Source organism: Epinephelus fuscoguttatus, linkage group LG10, assembly GCF_011397635.1.
Source record: "Epinephelus fuscoguttatus linkage group LG10, E.fuscoguttatus.final_Chr_v1".
Taxonomy (NCBI): domain Eukaryota; kingdom Metazoa; phylum Chordata; class Actinopteri; order Perciformes; family Serranidae; genus Epinephelus; species Epinephelus fuscoguttatus.
Genome location: NC_064761.1, coordinates 30260899 through 30282040, shown reverse-complemented (window position 1 = coordinate 30282040; position 21142 = coordinate 30260899). Strand labels below are relative to the sequence as shown.

Genomic DNA, 21142 nt, shown 5'->3' with positions numbered 1-21142 from the left:
CAAACATAGACTCTGTGGAAGTAATGGATGTAGACAATGTAACATCACCCACTGGCTTTTGGACTCACGTTTTGAAGTCCTGAGTTTGGCATTTTGGCCGTTGTCATCTTAGATTTTTGGAGCCAGAAGTTGGATGAGAGAGTGGAGCTGTGGAGGAGAGGGGGGTGGACCCATGACACCTTGCAGACAGCCTGTCACTTGAAGCAGCCATTGTCTTAATTAAGATTAACTTTAAGCTTTAATTAAATGTAAACAGTTGAGTTATATAAAAATTCACCCCTGGATAGTTGTCATGAATGTTGAAATTAGCTATAGAGACCAAAACTGTTTTTATACGGGGCTGTAAATGGGTTTATTTCTGCTGTAAAGTCGGGCGTTTTAACATGGGTGTCTATGGGATCGACTCGCTTCTGGAGCCAGCCTCAAGTGGCCATCCCAGGAACTGCAGTTTTTGGCACTTCCACTGTTCCTGTTGGCTTCACTTGCTTCGCGTCACCTCAGAGGAGCCAAAAAGTCACATGTGGCTGCTGGGCCGCAGGTTGCTTATCCCTAGGCTAATGTTTAAACATTTGATTTTTTATAATATTTCAAATGTGAAATGAAGCACATCACATGTGAAAACCATTGTTTCACACTTAACACTGTATGTGAAAACAAAAATTCAGGTGATAGATTTACATTACTACATGTGAAACTACATTTTAAATATGATAAATTCACACAGAAGTGCTTGTGGTGATGTATAATTATTTCACATGTGAGTATATGAATATATGAGTATATGAATTTCACAGCCAACATGACCTTTGGGAGCATTTGTATTTTCTTTACTTTCTTTCTTTGGCTGTAGCTCTTTGGATCAGCCTCTTTCTACATATCACTCTCCGTGTTCAGGTTGAGTCATTTATGCTCTAAGCTGAATATTTTGAGAGGATTTTGAGGTGCACCTCCTGTAGTTGGGCCTGAGGTTGTGTTGCAGAATAGTCCCTCAGTGGGCTTATAGGGTGGTCTCTGCTGTGCATCTTGGACCAGCTGTCTCCATGCTGCCACCAAAACGCCTTCCCCTGAGAGTGTAACTCCACACTTTGCTCACCCATGTGAAACAATACTTTCACAATACCACAGGAGTTTGATTGTTGGCGACAAGTTATATAATGCCAGGAATTACAGACTAGCATGCAAATGCTAAATCCTCCTCTCTTTCTCCTGAGAAGTGGATGAGACGGACTATATCTGCAGGCTTCACTCTGGCTCCCCAGCTTTGTGCTACAGAGACGCTCTCCTTTCTCCCCCTGACTTGGGTGATAATCCTGACACGCACTGTCTGCATTTTTTACTGTACGTGTTTAAGCGCATTTGCAGAGCATTTATCTCTCCAATGTAAACCAATTTGGCTATAAGGGCCTTGGGCCAAGCAAGGCGCTGGAGGGAAGAAAGGAAAACTCAAACCTAGCAGATGTGCAGAGAAGGGAGGATGGGAGAGCTGGCGAGGACGCGGGGGTTGATGAACAACTGAATGCAGCAAAAAAGGGGAAGCGGAACCGCATGGGAGAAAAAGAGTGTCCCTTGTCCGAAGGGTAAGCTTTTGAAACTTGGGATAGGGGCCTTTAAAGCCGATAGAACGTGGATCACTGAATTGTTGAGTCACAGAATCTGCGAAAATCATACGGAGCTCCCAGTTAATCCTGTCATAGTGAAATCGGTGGGCATACTTTGGGGATCCCAGCCCCTTCTGAAGAAATTTGGAGCCTGCTGTATTGACAGAGCTGCTGTTTGATACCGCCTATACACCTGTATCAGCTGTCTGTTAATCTGCCTTCCCCTCCTCCCACTAGTCCTCCACAGCACGTCGCCTCTTCTGGTAGTAATGGCTGATGAAATGGACCAAAGACCTAAAAGCTGCCAATCTTGCTGCTTCTTGATGTCTCCTGTAAGTGGCTCTGGTTGCAGGCTGAACTTGTCACTTTGATCATCTGAAAGGCAGGAGCCCTGCTGTGTCAGACATTACTACCCGCAATTCTGTGGAGCCATAAAGACTATGGACTCCTTGGTCCCTGAAATGGGACATTAAGACAGAATCATCCTAGTTTAGTTGGGGCGATATCAAGGTGTTTTATTTGCCGGCACACAGGCAGGGTCTGAATGTGTTTGGATGGCTTTTAAAGTACCTGATCTTATAGCCTAAGGTTCCTGTAAATGAGGTGTTTGCTGCTCTTATCAATGAGACGTTACATGAGAAGAGCACCTTGCTTGTTCTGCTGTATGATTACAACAGGCTGCGCTCTGGCCAGATGCCCTTCACATCGAACTTCTCAAACTCCCTCCATACACCGTATACACTCCATACACTTGCTTGAATTAAATTGCAGATCAAATATTAATTTTAGCAACATGACTACATCATGATGATTTAAATACCTTTCCTACAAATACTGATTATACTACTAAGAATTTATGACACATAACATCAGTTAATAGTATAAAAAAAATAAGTATAGTTAAATTATGCAGCATGAGAGCCATTGGAGTCAAGCATATCAACCTGTAGCTTAAAGTTGCTGAAGCTGAATACTTGGGTGTTTGATTGTGTGATTATAAGTGGTAAACAACAGAGCTAGAGACGCTTTCACATTGTTGTTGAAATTTCAAATGGAACTTTAAACAATTAAGCATCGTCATGAATTATGAAGAGTTTAATGTGACTATGACAAATATGGAGGGCTGACTTTGAATGTCCCAACAGCATAGCAGCAGTCAATTCAATGGATTTGAAACAATAATACGTCGTGCCCAAGTTCCCACAAATATCATAATATAATTTTTTTATCTTTTATGTTGCATTTGTATATGCAGTGGCGACCCCAAGGGGTGGCCGGAGGGGGCCACTGCCAACCTGATAAAACTGCTTGTCCCCCCACTGACTCCCCCTCACACAAATAATTAAAAATAATTAGAGGCCTCTTTTTGGAGGCAATGTAAATCCCAATTCAGACCAAAGATTCACCACGAGACGAGTTGACACCAGCATACTGTGAGAACAGAAACAGAGGGTTTAGCGGGGACAGAATACCTGCTGCAGCAAGTGAACACATCGTCTGTGGTTATTTTAACATGACCAGTGGACATCACTACAGTCCAACTGGCTGTTGAAACAGATGACGTGCTTTATGTTCTAAAACCAGCTGCCGGCGATTTGACCAGTTGAGTTGCAGGTGACACCATCAGCCGGCTTGAGTCGAGCTCAGACCAGGCAGTTCATACCACTGCAACTTTTCTCTACAACATTCTAAAGCGGTTTCGTCTTGTTGCGAATCTTTGGTCTGAACTGGGCTTAAACCTTGAGAAGGCTTGTTCTGAGTAAATGTTTTGTTCATTGCAATCAAAGTACTCCTTCAAATCCTTCAAATTAAAGCTGCATAATCTGCTTTTTAAGGAAAATGACAACTAACCTTTCTGAAGAACATGAATCATCACATGTATATGGAGTAACACGTTACTATAATTCCACTGCATTTGGTGGTAACTATTATTGCAACTAAAACACCAAAATTAATTTTACTTGGAGTGAGTAAAATGGGATATGGGATTTAAATCAGTGGTTGCAGGTATGTCCTTCCATCAGATAGTGCTTGAAATGTGTAATAGACGTTGCTCTAATGTAGTATGGAATCTCATTCCAGATTTTAGCGTGACAAAATGATCTCTGACCATAGTTGTTATTGTAAGGTGGTACGGTAAGCAGTACAAATAATTTGTTTGCCAAAACTGACAAATTTTCACCTGCTGTCTCTTGCTACAAAGTTGCCACTTACATTTTCGTAACAGTCCCGGCGCATTACAAGTTTAAAATGACATGTTTGTGATTTATGCGCGTAGTGCAAAGCTGAGATAAGATGTTCAGGGTTTTTCATAAAAATGTATCCAAGTAATGAGTATTGTTTTAACAGGATAAATTGGTGTTGTGTCTGTATGCCAGATGCCATAATCCTCGAGTGCCGTAACTCGCTCTCTCCGATGCTCTGATATATTATCTGAAGCCTAATTTAATTCTATTTTTAAACAAGTAATATTCATACTGGTTTAAATAAACAATTTGATTGTATTTCCCATCTTTGCTGATTAACAGTTTTGTGTGAAAGTCCTGTCCCAAATGGCCTGTTGAGTTCAGTGATTTAAGCAAATAATAGCCCGGGTTAATAATTGAAGTTTTACGGTAGTATATGAATATTAAAAATGATTAATATGTACTATAATACACACGACTGCCAAATTGTAATTGGTAAATGTATTTAATGGGGCAATCTTAAGGTTGACTTTGTGCGTGTGTGTGTGTGTGTGTGTGTCTATTTGTCATTGCTTCTGTCTCAGATCCTGTGGGATTTATGAACAATGTCAAGTTCCCTCTGAAGACCTGAGTCTCTTCACTGCCTCTTAAAGCTTAATGCTCCCTGACTGAGTGGCACAGCGAGAGCCACACACTCTCTCTCTATGTGCCACAGATAATGCTAAGAACAACCTCTCAATTCCAGCTCCCCTCCTTGCCTAATGTGCCCTCCTTCCTCTACTGCACGCACACGGCCATTTCCATTCAATGAGACAGCAGCGCAAACGTGGGCGATTGTAATGGAAAACACTAACATTGTCCCTAATGGTTTCCCATCCCAGGAGAGTTTTAAAACATATGTAAATTTATGTAAACCCAACAGAAACACATATTTACAATAGCACAGGGTAATCACAATATGACGACATGGTGCGCTGGCCTTGTAGATGGAGGCGCCATGTGTCATTAGTCTCCTTTATCTCTTTTCTGTTTCCTGTTAAGGCATCGGCGCAACAATCACTCACAATAAGAATGAAAATGATCTGCGCTCATCTGTGGCACGGTGATGGAAGAGGGAGAGGTGGAGGATGAAGAGAAAGGTAAAGAAAGAGGTTTTGTGCCCTCACAGCTGCTGGATGCCTTGGAGGTGCATCACACTCTATAAACTCAGTGCGTTAAATATGCAACAACAAAAACGTGTTAACTGTACAGGTATTAAAAACTGTAAATCTCAAGTCAAAAATGGTAGATCAAAAAATGCATCACTGATGACACAGATGAGCAGAGGAAGGAACAGAGGACTGCATATTACCTGTAGAAGGTTCACTGTAGGTGACTTCAAACCTCTGAAAACACATTTCATCATTTGTGGAAACAAATAACCGCAGCAGTTCCTTTTTTGAGAAATCAGTAACTTTATTTAAATCTCAGTTATCGCATCACACAAAAAACTTTCATATTCACTATAAAATCCCAATGGTCAACATTTTTTGCATGTGGCTGCACAAAATGCAAAATTCTTCTAAAGTAGTGCTTCCCAACCGGTCCAGATTTCTCCTTGGTCATTTGTTCAAGGTTTAATACATTCAGCGTCATACTTGATTTTGACCATATTGTCAAGCTACTTTGTTGTCTCTCTCAAGTAGCTGGTTACTCACTCTACAGCGGGAAAAAGCACTTCAAAATAAAAGCTTTGTGTCTGCAATGTGCTGCACTTCAAAATAAAATTGTTTTTTTTTTTTTTACAAACTTGACACACAAATCACAACAACCATGTAATCATGCCTGTGAATGTTAGTTAAACTCTTCATTTTAAAATCAAAGCAAAACAAGTTTATGTTATCGTACACTACAAATGGAGTAATATGTTAAAATCCTGAGGTTTGTCGATGAATTAATTACACAAAGAAGAAGTGAACCATTTCAATCAAGCTAATGTGTGTTGTTATCTGAGCTTCTCTGTGTTTGCTGTGGTAAGCTGGTCCGGCTGCATGTGCTGGTTAGCGCATGTGTGTGTCCCACTTTGCACTGCACTCATAAGGCGGGTACTGCTGATATTGGGATGGCGTCATTGTGGAAGCATAGTACCCCTCCTTTGATTTCCCCCTAGTTAACACTGCTAGCTCTGTCAGCACTGTTACTGTGTTTACGTGCTGTTTATGGAGTTAGTACCGTTAGCTGCTAGCCTGCAGCCACCTTCATGTTGAGCACCGTGTCCAGACAAGTCTGAATTTCGCATAGAGCCCTTTCAGAGTCCAGTTTCACAGTTGACAGTTCAATCTTTATTATGGCCCTAAAAACCCAAAAAGCAGAAGTACCTGAGTTCATCCTTGTCAAGCAAAAAAGTGAAACTCAAAATATTAGTTTTTTTAAAACGCAACAACCTTTCCTAAAGCAACATTAACTGTTTTAACTTTTACTCATATTTCATTTTGTTTTAATGTGGTCAGTGGAGTTATTTCATCATTAACAGTGCGTTCTCATTATGATTTCAGAGATAGCCTTATTGTTTGTGTAGTTAAGGCAAATTTAACCTGAGGCCCCTGAGGTTAACAGCCCCACCTGTGGCCCTGGGTTTTCACTTCTTGCTCTGTTTGACCACTTGTTCCACCTCCCTCATGAAGCGCAGGCAGAGCTCATCCCGCCACGGCAGGGCGACACACTGCACGGCTATGGGCAGACCCTTGCCTCCAGTCACAGCCTGCACACAAACACAACATCCAGTGAGTCAACACTCTGCAACCAGGACCACAGCAGTCTTCTTCCTCCACCTACTGACCACCTGCGGAACTACTGTTTTAATAGCGTCACAAAAATGGCCTCACACTGAGTGCCGGGGCAGAGCCTTTAGATTTTTATGTTTGTGACTTTTTATGAATTATATGTCTAATGCAGTGTAACATGTTGTGATGTTTAGTTGCTCACCTGACTTTTACTTGTCTTGAACAGTAGGGGCCTGTGGGGCATTTTACATGGGGCCCATTGTCTTATAATTTGTCCATGGCCCCAAACTATTTGCAGTTTCATACAGCAGCATTTTCCCGATATCATTTCTTATTAGAATATTTAAAGATGTCTATTGGTAATAATCTACTACACTGTAAAATAATGCAGTTTTTTTCAGTGCCAAGAAAAAAGTTGAGTCTTAACACATTTTTACTTATTTACAAATGTGGCACTTTTTGAACTTTGTCCCCTTCACAGTTGCACTCCAAAGTACATCTGAAACAAATGATGACTGATTAATCCTCTGTCATTTTTTAAGCAAAATGACATAAAACACTGGCTCCAGATTCTCAAATGTGACAGCTTTTATTTGTCTTGTGATAGTACACATACTATATTGTTGTTTTAAACGGTTAGCACGATAAAACAAGCAATCCGGCGACACCATCTCGGACTTTAGGATACTGTGAGTGACATTTTATTTGTTGTATTTTCTGAAATTTGGACATTGAACGAAAAAGCAATTAACCAAGAAACTAATAAGCTGATTAACTTATAATTAAAATAAATGTTAGTTAAAGCTCTACTTTTAAGGCCATAGCACCTACATTTTGTAATGCTCTGCCTGCACCCGTCATACTGTCTGCTGACTCTATGGTTTCTTTAAAGAAGCCGACTGAAGACAAGTCTGTTTGATAGGTGTTTGGGTAACATGTATGAACAGGCTCTGTTGTAGTTTCTGTAACAGCGTGAATATTTGATGGGCAAAACAGACATGTTGACAGTGGAAGCCTTTCAAAATGGTGCAGAACTGTGTCACTGGAGTTTGAAAAGATGAACCTGTCATGGGGAGAGGCACAACATGCTGCCAAGGACTGAATGCAAAGGAAAGAGCTCACAGACTCCTTTGTCCCATAGGGGATGAAGAAGAGTAAGTAAGTAAGTAAGAAAGTACTAGCTCTGTAATTTTTGTTGTCTTTTGTGTATACTTGTTGTGTTTTGTGATATCTTCTTTGCACTTTTCACTACGTGGCTAGAGTAGCTGCTTTATCTTCTATGTTTTTATTCTTGGATGTTGCATATTGCCCTTGTAAAAAACTTTGTGACCTATGTCTGTGAGAAGCGTTAGGCTATATAAATACATTTTACTCCAAAGAAATGCAAAAGTCAATATAAATCACAAATGTTTCTGAAACATTACAAAATGTTGGACGAGTAGGTTAAATTTAATAGGCTGTAGAAAATTCCCCATAGAGAGTAATTACTAAGTGCCTTTGCCCATATTATGTTTCAGTGTTCAATGTTTTCTGCATATTTAGTGTTGATAAGCCTATAAGGGAGCAGCCCCACCTGCTGGTGGTACATTGTAACTGACATCACACAGTTGGAAAGCAGTGTGCTATGGTGGGCTGGTCGAGGGATGGATTATGACTGAGCAGTGCAATAAGTTCATGACAACTGGTCTGTGCGTGAATGAAAAGGAGTGAGTATTTATCTGCTGCGTTATTGTTGTATTATTTTTGTGTTGCTGCAGCCAGAGATTTGGCTGTCAGCCAATGTGTATAAAAATGTAGATCACTCTGTTAATTAGACTGTTTCATGCACACTAGTTATGGCCTTCAGCTCACCTAACTCACTTAAGTTGAGGGGAAACTGAGCAAAAAAATGACATCTGTATAACTCAGCCTGGAAAACACATTAGGATAGAAAGAACCAAAATAAAAGAACCGAAAAGTTTCACAAAGGTCATCTCTCAGTAACGCGTGTTTCTTACCTTTTTGAAGTTCCTGTCCCACAGGTCCTGAAAATTGCCCTTATAGTGCTTGAGTTCCTCCTCATCCTCTGCTGTCACCGTGGAAACAGGGACAACACCAGCGGGAAAATTGAGGAGGTTGTAAAGCGCTGTCAAAGAAAGAAGAGCTGGAAGGACAGAAAATAGAAACAGGTTATTCACTGTGTTACACTGGGTTTTATAGCAGTAATATTACGAGAGATGGATGGCCACAATATTATATTTCATACCTCTAACTATTGCCTTATTGCCTAATCAATGCCTTTTAGTGTCACACACACACACACACACACACACACACACACACAAACACACATGACTGTTCAGAGTACCGTACAGTTAAGCTTGGCGCAATACAAGAAGTTGTAGGCTGGTCCGATCATAGGGCACAGCAGCACGTCTATGTTGTATCTTCTCCAGTTTGCTATCGTTGCCTGAATGTAGTCCTTATGAAAACACAAGACAATTCAATGAACCTCGTATGCATTTACATACATACATATATATATATATATACAGTACAGGCCAAAAGTTTGGACACACCTTCTCATTCAATGCGTTTTCTTTATTTTCATGACTATTTACATTGTAGATTCTCACTGAAGGCATCAAAACTATGAATGAACACATGTGGAGTTATGTACTTAACAAAAAAAGGTGAAATAACTGAAAACATGTTTTATATTCTAGTTTCTTCAAAATAGCCACCCTTTGCTCTGATTACTGCTTTGCACACTCTTGGCATTCTCTCCATGAGCTTCAAGAGGTAGTCACCTGAAATGGTTTCCACTTCACAGGTGTGCCTTATCAGGGTTAATTAGTGGAATTTCTTGCTTTATCAATGGGGTTGGGACCATCAGTTGTGCTGTGCAGAACTCAGGTTAATACACAGCTGACAGCCCTATTGGACAACTGTTAAAATTCATATTATGGCAAGAACCAATCAGCTAACTAAAGAAAAACGAGTGGCCATCATTACTTTAAGAAATGAAGGTCAGTCAGTCCGGAAAATTGCTAAAACTTTAAATGTGTCTCCAAGTGGAGTCGCAAAAACCATCAAGCACTACAACGAAACTGGCACACATGAGGACCGACCCAGGAAAGGAAGACCAAGAGTCACCTCTGCTTCTGAGGATAAGTTCATCCGAGTCACCAGCCTCAGAAATCGCAAGTTAACAGCAGCTCAGATCAGAGAGCAGATGAATGCCACACAGAGTTCTAGCAGCAGACCCATCTCTAGAACAACTGTTAAGAGGAGACTGCGCGAATCAGGCCTTCATGGTCAAATAGCTGCTAGGAAACCACTGCTAAGGAGAGGCAACAAGCAGAAGAGATTTGTTTGGGCCAAGAAACACAAGGAATGGACATTAGACCAGTGGAAATCTGTGCTTTGGTCTGATGAGTCCAAATTTGAGATCTTTGGTTCCAACCACCGTGTCTTTGTGAGACGCAGAAAAGGTGAACGGATGGATTCCACATGCCTGGTTCCCACTGTGAAGCATGGAGGAGGAGGTGTGATGGTGTGGGGGTGTTTTGCTGGTGACACTGTTGGGGATTTATTTAAAATTGAAGGCACACTGAACCAGCATGGCTACCACAGCATCCTGCAGCGACATGCCATCCCATCCGGTTTGCGTTTAGTTGGACCATCATTTATTTTTCAACAGGACAATGACCCCAAACACACCTCCAGGCTGTGTAAGGGCTATTTGACCAAGAAGGAGAGTGATGGAGTGCTGCGGCAGATGACCTGGCCTCCACCGTCACCGGACCTGAACCCAATTGAGATGGTTTGGGGTGAGCTGGACCGCAGAGTGAAGGCAAAGGGGCCAACAAGTGCTAAACACCTCTGGGAACTCCTTCAAGACTGTTGGAAAACCATTTCAGGTGACTACCTCTTGAAGCTCATGGAGAGAATGCCAAGAGTGTGCAAAGCAGTAATCAGAGCAAAGAGTGGCTATTTTGAAGAAACTAGAATATAAAACATGTTTTCAGTTATTTCACCTTTTTTTTGTTAAGTACATAACTCCACATGTGTTCATTCATAGTTTTGATGCCTTCAGTGAGAATCTACAATGTAAATAGTCATGAAAATAAAGAAAACGCATTGAATGAGAAGGTGTGTCCAAACTTTTGGCCTGTACTGTATATGTGTGTACACATATTATTAGTTGACAACTACGGGCTCTGACACACCAAGCCGATGGTTGGCTGCTGGTCAACATCGGGCTGTTTCTGTTGCCCTAGTGTTTGCTGTGTCTCCTGCACTGTTGGCACAAGCCCGCCCTTGTCACCTGTTTTTTGGCCAATTCAGTGTTGAATTCATGTCGAAGCCGGATGAGCCTGTTGGTGAATAAAATCCCTCTGACTGGCAGTTCAGGTCCGTGCATGAGAAGAGAAACGGAAGTGATGGAAGCAAACAAACAACTGAGGTCAAGAGGGCGCAAGATAGAAACAAATTTGAGCCATTGAGCTCATAGGCAGAAGCCGTTTGTAACTGTTTGTGTTATTGGTCCCTAGTGCACGGTAAATATAATTTCTTCTTTCGACACCAGGTTGTATTGTTAATGGTCAATCTGGCTAACTAGTGTCTTGAATCCATCTCGATGGTTTTCCGGTTTCCCAAATGATAAATACAGACTCCTGCTGCCTGCTGTTATGGAAAGTAATTTCCTCTCGAGCAGGCGCAGAGCGTACACACTAGTTGGCTGTGCAAATTTTTGGCAGAGACAGGTGACGTGAGGCAACGTAACAGTCGACCTTTGTCGCCACTAGTTGGGTTTGATGTGTCTGGGCCTTAACAATACCTCAACAGCAGCACAATGCTTCCACACCTCTGCGACAGACCTGAAAATGAGACAGAGAAAGCATCAGTGTGTTTCGACATTTTGTGCATTACATGAAATGTGTGAGTAACAAAACCTCAAGCGGGAAACCTTCAATGTCGACGTTACTTTCTCACCTAACTCCAGTCAAAGCACTGAGGCTGGCAGAGATACGAGGACTCTGCGAGAGACAAACGAGACATAAAACACACTTTAAGACTCAAATCACATAGTAACTTTTTTTTATCACATGGCTACCAAAGAAATAACCAAATCAGCATCATACTCAGTGTTCCTGAGGAAAATTAGATTGTCTATAGTTTGTATTTTTGAATGTTTGTCATAGGAAGAGAGAACTTACCACGGGCTTGACGAGAAATGAGAGGATCTTCTTCAACCATATAGGCAGTTTGTAAATTTGATACTGTGCTTTGAGGATGGGATCCACTGGTTCTCCCTTCCTAAAACAGAAACAATAGGGGATCATGCTACAGAGCAATCTGTTCACATAAAAGGAATGTAATATGGTTAAAACATCTCTTTTAAAAGCACCTATGTAAACTTCATGGTGGTGCTACAGGAAAAGTCAGAGGATCACCGAGGATTACGATACGAAAATGATTTATTATTTGGTGGTTATCTGGTGGGTTTGGCGAGAGCTATTCCAGGCTGTTTCTGGTTTAACAAATGGATCTTTCTCTTTAACAAAGAGCTCAACCTCTGTAGGGATCCTTTACATAATGTTGTCAGAAACCCTGCACACTGATTCCGCTTCCTTGAGAAAATTAGCAATACGTGACAAAATGAAAAGACACATCTCCTCCTTTGCCTCTCTCCACCGGAGTTACTTGTCTGGCTGTCACCACTCCCTCTCTGTGTCCACATCCTTCTCCTCTTCGTCATCATCCACCTGAATATTACTGCCTAACCCGTTAAAAGTGAGCTATATTGAGTTATGAAATGATTCTCTCTTGTCGCCTTTGTGTCCCGCTGCCACTTTTTTCACTGATTCTTGGACAAACGTTTCCTAAGGTTTCTGACGGATGCGAAAAATGCAGAAAATTGAGCCTGTTCCGAAAGTTTTAATGCCCAAACAGGACTGACATAACATGAGGTCATATTTCTTTTTAAACGTGCAACAATTTCAGATGACAAAAAAGGACTCGGTGTGCAAAGGCCTTTAAAGTTACACGTATGTAAGGGTGGGGCTGCTTGAGTGACACGCTGTCTGTGAGCGGTCACTACAATCTGCAAGTCAAATCCACACCTTGCTCCTACACAGCTCAGCCCTCTCGTCGAAATAAGGCCAATTCTTGCTCCAAAAAACCAAGAGAGTTATGGCCGAAATGCTGAACTCGGTGCTTCAAAACAGGAGTCGCACCAATTGGTGACATCATCATAGCTACGTCCATTAATTTATATAGGCTATGGCTCATATTCAATAACAATTTTCATCCTTTCTGATGCGAGTGCCAAATTTCAGGAGTTCTCAAGCACCCCAGGCACCTTTGAAGCTTGATTAATTAAAAAAAAAAATTCCTTGAATTACAATAGGGCCTTCACATCACTTGGTTCTCGGGCTGTAAATATGCTGACACTCTGACACTTCAATTACATAAATGAATCAGGTTATTAACAAGGACGACACTGACTGATTTGCTGACATTTTGAAGGTAACTTGAACTCACATTTTTTCAAAAAAGGTGGTAATTCCGTCTGCAAAGGCACCCCTTGTTATCAGTTCATTTACAGCGTAAGGTATCTCCAGAGGAGTGTAGGGCACCAACTACAGGCACAAATGACCAAAAAGGTGACAGCATTAAAACACATAGCTCAAATCACAGATTTCATGTGGGGGTAGATCACATTGTTTGAGTTTGTGTGTGTGAGTACTGTGGTCTTACAGTGTGCCCTGCTTTCTCTAACAGAGCTTTGACCTCTCTGACTCCTCTGACCATGCTTGGAGACCCTTCTGAGTAGCCGTCGTTTTCCAAGTAACCAATCCTGAGAGGTTCGGCACTCTGGTACATCTGAGGAGAAGATATTTTCATTCTGTCAGTTAAGACATTTGAGTGGAAACACACATAAATGTTTTTTGGTACATAACTAATAAATATGCGTGGTTAGGAGATTGAAGCTTTTATAAGGCTTTAATTTACTTTAATTAAGACACAGTGAAAGAATAGGTGAACCCTACTGGCAATTAACTGCAGGTTTCATTTGTGGGCGTCAGTGTGCCTGTGCCTTTTCTACTCATAACCCTGTTAAATTCTCCTTGAATCTCTCCAAATTAGGTGCTTTGCTTTCTGTCAGAGGGCCAGATCCAGGACTTTTTTGAGTCACAGAACTAGAATTACCACCCAGCGGCTACCGCAAACCAGTCAAATTGCAGTTATAGTTTACATCCATGTCTGTTCGGACTCATATGTAGGCATGACATATAACAATGCTTTAAATACGGATGTTGCTGTAAAGACACTACATATTCTAAAATGTTGATGCTTCACACACATCTTTAACCCGGCAGCACAGAAGATCTATACAATTAGTGTCATGTTAACATGTTAGTGTATATATTGTAGTTAAATTTCACACTTCCAGCCTCAGCACAGTGACAATAAATATTTTGTTTTTAATATTTTTATATCTTAAACACTAGTTTTAAACACTGTAGCATAATGCACATTCTATTTTTTACCTTTATGTACATTTTCATTTCTGTTTTATTTTATTGCTTTATATTTGCATACTTCTATTTCATACTCTTATTCTTACTTCTTTTAAGTCTCTGTTCTTTGCCACAACCACAATTTCTCCACGGGGATCAATAAAATATTTCTGATTCTGATTCATGAGAAAAAGATGGATGAGGGGTCACACTGAAGTTTGACCACCAAATTCTTATCAGTTCATCGTTGAGACCAAGTGGATGTTTGTGCCTAATTTGAAGAAGATCCCTCTATGCCTTCTTGAGATATCACATTTACAAGATTGGGAGCCACACCTATTGGCGGCGCTGAGACATAAAAATCAGCACATATATGGATGATGATGTGCCTGACCCCTAAGTGAACATTTTGCACAACATCATGTCCCTTCCCTCATTCTTTGCATCACAAGACAATAACCACAATTGGATTAACATCTCTGTTAGCTAAAGAGAGAAAACTGCAGTTAGGAATACCTGACAAGATCTTTTTGTTTCTGGCAAAACTAGTACGAGGAGTCATTCCAGTTTCTACAGCAGTCCACTGGATTGCATCTATCATCTCAATGTGATCACTGTGCGTCCTTTATGTTTGTACAGGGATCTGTGTTTGACCAAGCTTAGCACGAGAGCAGCCTCCACCCTTCTGGGAAGGCTTCCCACAGGAATTTGGAACCCGGCTGCAGGGATGTGTTCTCATTTAGCCACAAGATCATTAGGTTGTTTACTGAGGTTAGGTGCTGAGGCTTTGGTTATCCCAAAGGTTTTGCTGGGGTGCACAGACGCATTGTGATGTTGAAATGTGATGGGACATACAGTTATTTGCTTTCTTGGAGAGACTTAGATAAGAGGATTAAGTGTGCACAAATGGTAACACGATGGATATTTGTTTAACCTGTGCAAATACCAAGTGATAAAACAACAATTCAACCGTTTTACTGGGGGCTATGTGCTGGAGTATTTTGTTGCTAGAAGAGACTCCAGCAAGTTACTGGTCCCATTCAAGAAACAGTACATAATCCCCTGTGAAACATTTCACTTTGTTTTGTTGTTGTTGTTGTTGTTGACACACCTGCATATTAAAAGGTATGGGTGGAACAGTGGCGTCCAAAGAAAACATGTGGTCACAGAGAAAAGCCTGCATACACAGGGCCAGACTTTCCACATCCCTCGCCATGGGTCCAGGACTTGATTGCACTAATTTAATAAGAAACAAAAGAACAAGTAACAACTTTTTTTCAGACAACACGTGTAGTATGAAGGCAATGATGATGCAGCTGTGACTTACATGTTTTTTGCCCTCGATAGAGGGGGGTCACACCATTTACACTAATCAAGACACAAAGAAAAACATCAAAGATTAAAGTGTAGCGCAAAGTGTTATGACTCTGTAGTGATGATTCAAAACTGACTGGAGCAGAGACGCTCACCTTAGCCGTCCTGCTGTTGGCTTAAAGGCGCAGATCCCGCAGAATGCGGCAGGAATACGGACGCTACCTGCTATGTCAGTGCCTAAACCAAGTATGGAGCCCCCTCCTCCAATGAGAGCCCCCTCCCCACCGGACGAACCTCCGCAGGTCTTCTTGAGGTTGTGGGGGTTCACGGTCTGCCCATAGATGGGGTTACTGCATTCATAACTGGAGAAATAAAAAAAAAAATGTCATCACTTCATAGTTTTCTCCTACTAGGCATTTGTGTGAAAATGTGTCATATATGCCTTTTCAACCAAAATAAGCACGTGTACACTAGCTTTTTTAACTCAGGTAAATTTGCTAAAGATAGGCTATAGAATCCTTTCCCATTGCCAGTAGATCAGTGCTGTGTACACGGCTCTGCAGCAGACTAGTATATCTTTCTGTGTGTGGGTTTTTTGTTTTTTTGGTGTCATATTCGACATCATGGAGAGATTACCATCGTGAAATGGAGGACAAAGTGGTGACGTCTTTAATCCGCCATGGGAGCTAGTAACAGCACCGATACAGGAGAGTCTGTATAAACAGGGGAGTCTGCGGGACGAGGTCATGGGTGGCATGGGTGACAATTTGACAATGTGTCATGCGTGCAACACACAGCAGGAGATTAAAAAAAAACAACTAGCTGTTAGCAATTGGCGTCTAACTCAAAGAAGAACAGCCGCTGTACATGTTGACAATTTGGGAAAACAATGAGGTCTGACAGCTCTTTACCCTTCGAGCAGAGGACTAGATCAGCCACCATAAAACAGAAAAGGTAAATGATTGTTGTTGACAAGGTAATGCCTTGTTGTTGTTTACAATGTGCTGCTGACGCGTATGTTAACAGGTCACAATAGAGGCCAATGCTGATGTGTTACATGTCACACCTCTTTTGATTCTGCAAAGAATCTGCAGAGTGTAATCCCACGCTATAGCCGTCATTTGGTTCTGCGTAAAAATGCAAAGAAGGCACAAAGAACAGACTTGGTAGTGGCCCTATAGCGCCATCTCTGTAAAAAGGCCTAACATTACAGTTACTGCCAATTAAAACCTTTCCTGTTACATTAAAAAGCCATGTTTGCAGGGTTTAGTGTTTTTTTTGTGCAGTGGGAAGACTATGACAAATGAATTAAAGAGTGATGGCCAAAAACATGTTTTGAGAGACCACAGTGATGTTTGACCTTCGACCACCAAAATCAATTCAGTTCATTGTTAAGTCCAAATGGACATTTCTACCAAATTTGGAGAAATTCCCTCAAGGTGTTACTGAGATACTGCGTCAATGAGAATGAGATGGATAAACGTACAGACAGACAACCTGAAAACATAATGCCTCTGCGCCGGCATTAGTCGTGGCAAAAAAATAATAATAATAATAATTAATTTGATCCGATGAATCACTTTATGTAAACCTGTCCAAATTTTGCACGTTTCTAATTCTTTTTAAGGTAATGACGTTATAAAATATGACAGACAATTGAAGCCTCTTTCGAATGTCTCAAATGACCTTCAGTACAGCCCTCAGCCCTTGTTACTTCACAGCTTATCACTGTGCTAACTTGATTGAGAACTTATTAACTTTAGCATCGTTTGGGGCACGTTGGTCTTCACGAAGGGGATGGCTCCTTGTCTCTTCAGAACTTCAACAAGCACGCCGTCCTTCTGAGCAGGCTTGTCCAGGTAAATGATCACACCGCAAGAACTGTCTGTATTCTTGTGTTGTAAAAGAAACACAGGGAAAGACAGCAGTGTTAGATAAAAACACAAAACGAGACCGCCATAACAGTTTTACGAGTGACATCCTCAGCATATTAACTGTCTCGAACAGCAACAAGCTGTCCCTTACTGAACTGCTAACCAAAAGGTGAATGTAGTCCTAATCCCCAACGAGTGACAGAGTCATCACTTGCATGCCAATCATCGTAACACATGGACAATGGACGCCCCCTCAACCTATGTTTTACTCCTATCCTGTGTGGTAGCAGATATAGGACACTTCGATGGAAAAAGTTGTGTCCCCTCTGCCATTTTGCTTTTTAATTCCTCTGGTAACTAAAACACTGTGTACTCTGTACAAATGTAGTGATGTTCATATGAAACAAATCTGCCCTTTAGGGACACTAAAAATCTATCTAAAGATGCAGATAATTAACAACTATGAAATACCTTATATGAAAAGTTTTCTTTGATGCTAACTGGAACTCCATACAAGAGACCTTCCTTTTTGGTGGCAACTGTTTTCACCAGGTCAAAACTCTCCAACAAGATCCCTGTGCAGCAGTTCAGATCTTTGTTCACAGTCAGAGTCTGTGAGAAAAGAAAAATCATACAGGTTCATATTCACACCTTCCCTCTGAAAGTCTGGTTATGTAAAACATGAAAACAGAGTAAAAAATGTACAAGCAAGTAAATCAATATGCACTTGGTCTACTTTGAGCCAAAAGCCTTTAACAAATGGCACAACTGTACAAGGGTGCATGCAAAAGTGCTCTTGTAATGATAAATAATTAACCTACATAATAAGAAATGTGTCAGTACGTAAACTAAGTTAGTATACATTTGCATGTGGAGTTAATGAGACATTGAGAAATTTGTGATAATGAAAATAACAATGTTTTCTGTTGGTTTTGAACCTTTTCCATGTAGCAGTACAACACTTCCTCAGGGCTCAGTGAACCATCCTGCAGCTTGTTTGTCAATTCAGACAGGGACAGCGACAAGATACAGGCAGAGTTGGTCACCGGATGCTAGAGGACACACACACGAACATATAAAAAAAATTAGTTTATGCACTAGGCAATAATTATCCTTTTTTAAATTGGCTGAAAGTTCTTCACAGATGACAAATATAGGGCAAACTATTATTTTGATTATCAACTAACCTGCAGATTATTTTTAATTAATCAATTCTGTTTATAGAATGTCAGAAAATACTGGTGGAATTCATTATATATGGCTGGTGACATCTTCAAATTGTTAATAAACAGTCCAAAGATCAGTCTAAAGATCAGATTTGACAAACAGCAGAGGAAAATGTCAGCAGCTGGAACAACTAAATTTGGGGCTTATTTGTTTAAAAAAAAACAAAAACCAACAACTACTGAAATAGTTGCCAATTAATTTTCTGTCAACTGACTAATCTATAGCCCTTTTTCACTGCAGACTTTTTGACGTGGCATTTAAGGAAAATAACTGATGTTAGGCTATTAATAACATTAAAGATAGCTCTGTTGTATTCCATTGTCCCAGAGAGCCATGGCAGTGAGCACAATACCAGGACACTGAAGCAGCTAAATGGAATTCAACCATCAGCAACTAATTATTCTAGCCTTGGACAAATGAAATATAAACCAATCCCTTAAATGTGTGTACAAATTAGGGCTGCAGCTAACGATTATTTTCACTGTCGACTAATCTGTCAATTATTTCTTCAATTAGTCGACTAATCATTTTATCGAAAACTGTGTTAAAATGTTGAAAAATGTCGGTCTGTCTCTCCCAAACCCCAAAATTATGTCATCTAATGTCTTGTTTCGTACTCACGCCAAAGGGTTTTAGTTCACCGTCATGGGAGAGTGTGTAAAGCTGCCAATATCTGAACGTAAGAAGCTGCAGTAAGAGTATTTTGGGGACTTTTATAGTACTTTTCTGTGAAAAATGACTCAAACCGATTAGTCGACTACTAAAATAGTCACCGATTATTTTAATAGTCGATTAGTCATCGATTAGTCGACTAATCATTGCAGCCCTAGTACAAATATCTTACAATTTATAGCTTACATTGAATTAAAGATCCATTACAGCAGTGGTGTTGTTAGGTCTGGGCCTCTGAGGCATCAGCCTTGAATGTTTAATTGATAGCCCCAGATCGAAATATGAAGACAACATATTTTAATAAACTTAATATTCATTCATTTTCCGTAACTGTATATCCTGTTGGGGTCGCGGGGGGACTGGGCAAGAAGCAGGGAACACCCTGGACAGGTTGGTGGAATTAATGGCCGATTTGGAGTTACAAATTAACCTAACCTGCATGTCTTTAGACTGTGGAAAGAAGCCAGTGTATCTGGAGATAACCCACGTTGACACGAGGAGTACATGCAGAGTCCACAAAGAAGAGCCCGGGTTCAAACTCAATTAATCTGTCTTTCCCTTCGTGCACTAAAGGCCCCCAAAATATGATATGTGTTGATCAAAACACAAGTTTTGGGTCCTCTATGTCATTCAAGCAGCTCATTTTGTGTGTTTATATGCACATAATTATCAGTTGATTATATTTTGTATTAAGGTAACTAAAGTGAAAAAGTAATGTAGTGAAGTAAAAGTATAGTATTTCCCTCTGAGATGTAGTGGAGTGCAAATATAAAGCAACATAAAATGGATAATACTCAAGTACAATCACTTCAAAATCCGCTAAATTTTAGTGACAGTAATTGCAAAGTATTCTATTTCTACTCAGTGCTTATTACTGACAATTACTACTATTTTTTAAATCACAATTTTTCATTAATCTAGAGGGGAAGGGACACATTTAAGGGTAAATAAGATGCCAGAGTGCATAAAAACGCATCATAATCATAAGTATCATATAAATTCCCAGGTGTTTTGACAAATAAAGCAAGTAGTGGTTAAAAAGCATGGCCGTGTCCTCTGGATTTATTTTATTTCATTTGTTTTTGCCTCTTAAAGGCAGTGGAGAATGCACAGTTTGTCATACTTGTCAGACCAAGGACCCCCCTACAGACACCCGGGCTAAGGCCCCCTGTGTCCTCTAATTCTAAACATGCCCCTGTCTCATAGGACATTTTAATGTGACCTTACGTTGCAAACTTAGAGGCAGCAGATTTGATACAGAATGATGATGATAATAATAACAATAATAATAGGAAACAACAAGCCTCTAGACAACTGTGTCTTAACTTCCCCTCCCGACAGGCTCTGGCGCTCTCACCATCTTCTTGTACTGGAGAACAGTTTGTTCCGCCCGCTGCAGGGTGTCCGCCCGGTGCTGCCTGGCTCTGCGGATCTTGTCTTCCGCGTCCCGGTGTGTGTGGACCTTCTGCACCAGCAGCACCAGAGCTCCCACACTGCAGGCAGCGACTGTCAGCAGCCCTGCTGTCTTGGTGTCCAGCTCCACTCCCTGAAGAAACTGCATAACGTAATCCATGGTGTCCCTCGTTGTCTTGTCTGTCCAAGCACGAGGATTAACGTTGAGACTACGGAGACAAGTTGGGTCATGTGGGTTGTTTGACTTGTCAGACCTACGTCAACAACTGGAGGTGGTCAGCTCACCTGGTTATATATTCATGGTGGAGCTCAGTCAGCTCGAGGATACAAACAGGGACATTTCATCAAATTGCAGCAACTGCAGCGGGAGACCCGGTAAGCAGGCGGGGTTTATGTTGCTGAGTAATAACGTTTGAAACATAGATGGCGCCAGTGAGTCATTTTCAGGGATCCCACACACTGTTAAATCAAATTCAGTGATTTTAAAGGACTTTTCAGGCCCACTTCCCTTAAATTCAAGGATGCAACACGTGATTGGGACGGTTTTTGGATTTCCTCCTTCTGTAATATAAAACATACAATAAAAGA

General features: G+C 40.9%; 1 protein-coding gene across 2 annotated transcripts; it reads right to left on the bottom strand.

Annotated features, from left to right (window-relative positions):
• Positions 1-5336: 5336 nt before the first annotated feature.
• Positions 5337-20949, bottom strand: LOC125896096 (vitamin D3 hydroxylase-associated protein). Of its 2 annotated transcripts, none has more exons than XM_049588431.1 (16): positions 20840-20949; positions 20499-20763; positions 18181-18294; positions 17714-17854; positions 17127-17260; positions 15524-15730; positions 15382-15422; positions 15166-15290; positions 13291-13416; positions 13075-13172; positions 11748-11847; positions 11524-11567; positions 11369-11408; positions 8899-9007; positions 8544-8689; positions 5337-6524 (listed from the first exon to the last, which is right to left on the bottom strand). In XM_049588431.1, the coding sequence occupies exons 2-16, from the start codon at positions 20712-20714 to the stop codon at positions 6402-6404; spliced, it is 1764 nt and encodes a 587-aa protein (XP_049444388.1). In that variant the 5' UTR covers positions 20715-20763; positions 20840-20949; the 3' UTR covers positions 5337-6401. The 2 variants fall into 2 exon arrangements, with proteins under 2 accessions (XP_049444388.1, XP_049444389.1); XM_049588432.1 differs by having other exon boundaries at positions 5337-6116; positions 6386-6524; positions 20499-20908.
• Positions 20950-21142: the final 193 nt, after the last annotated feature.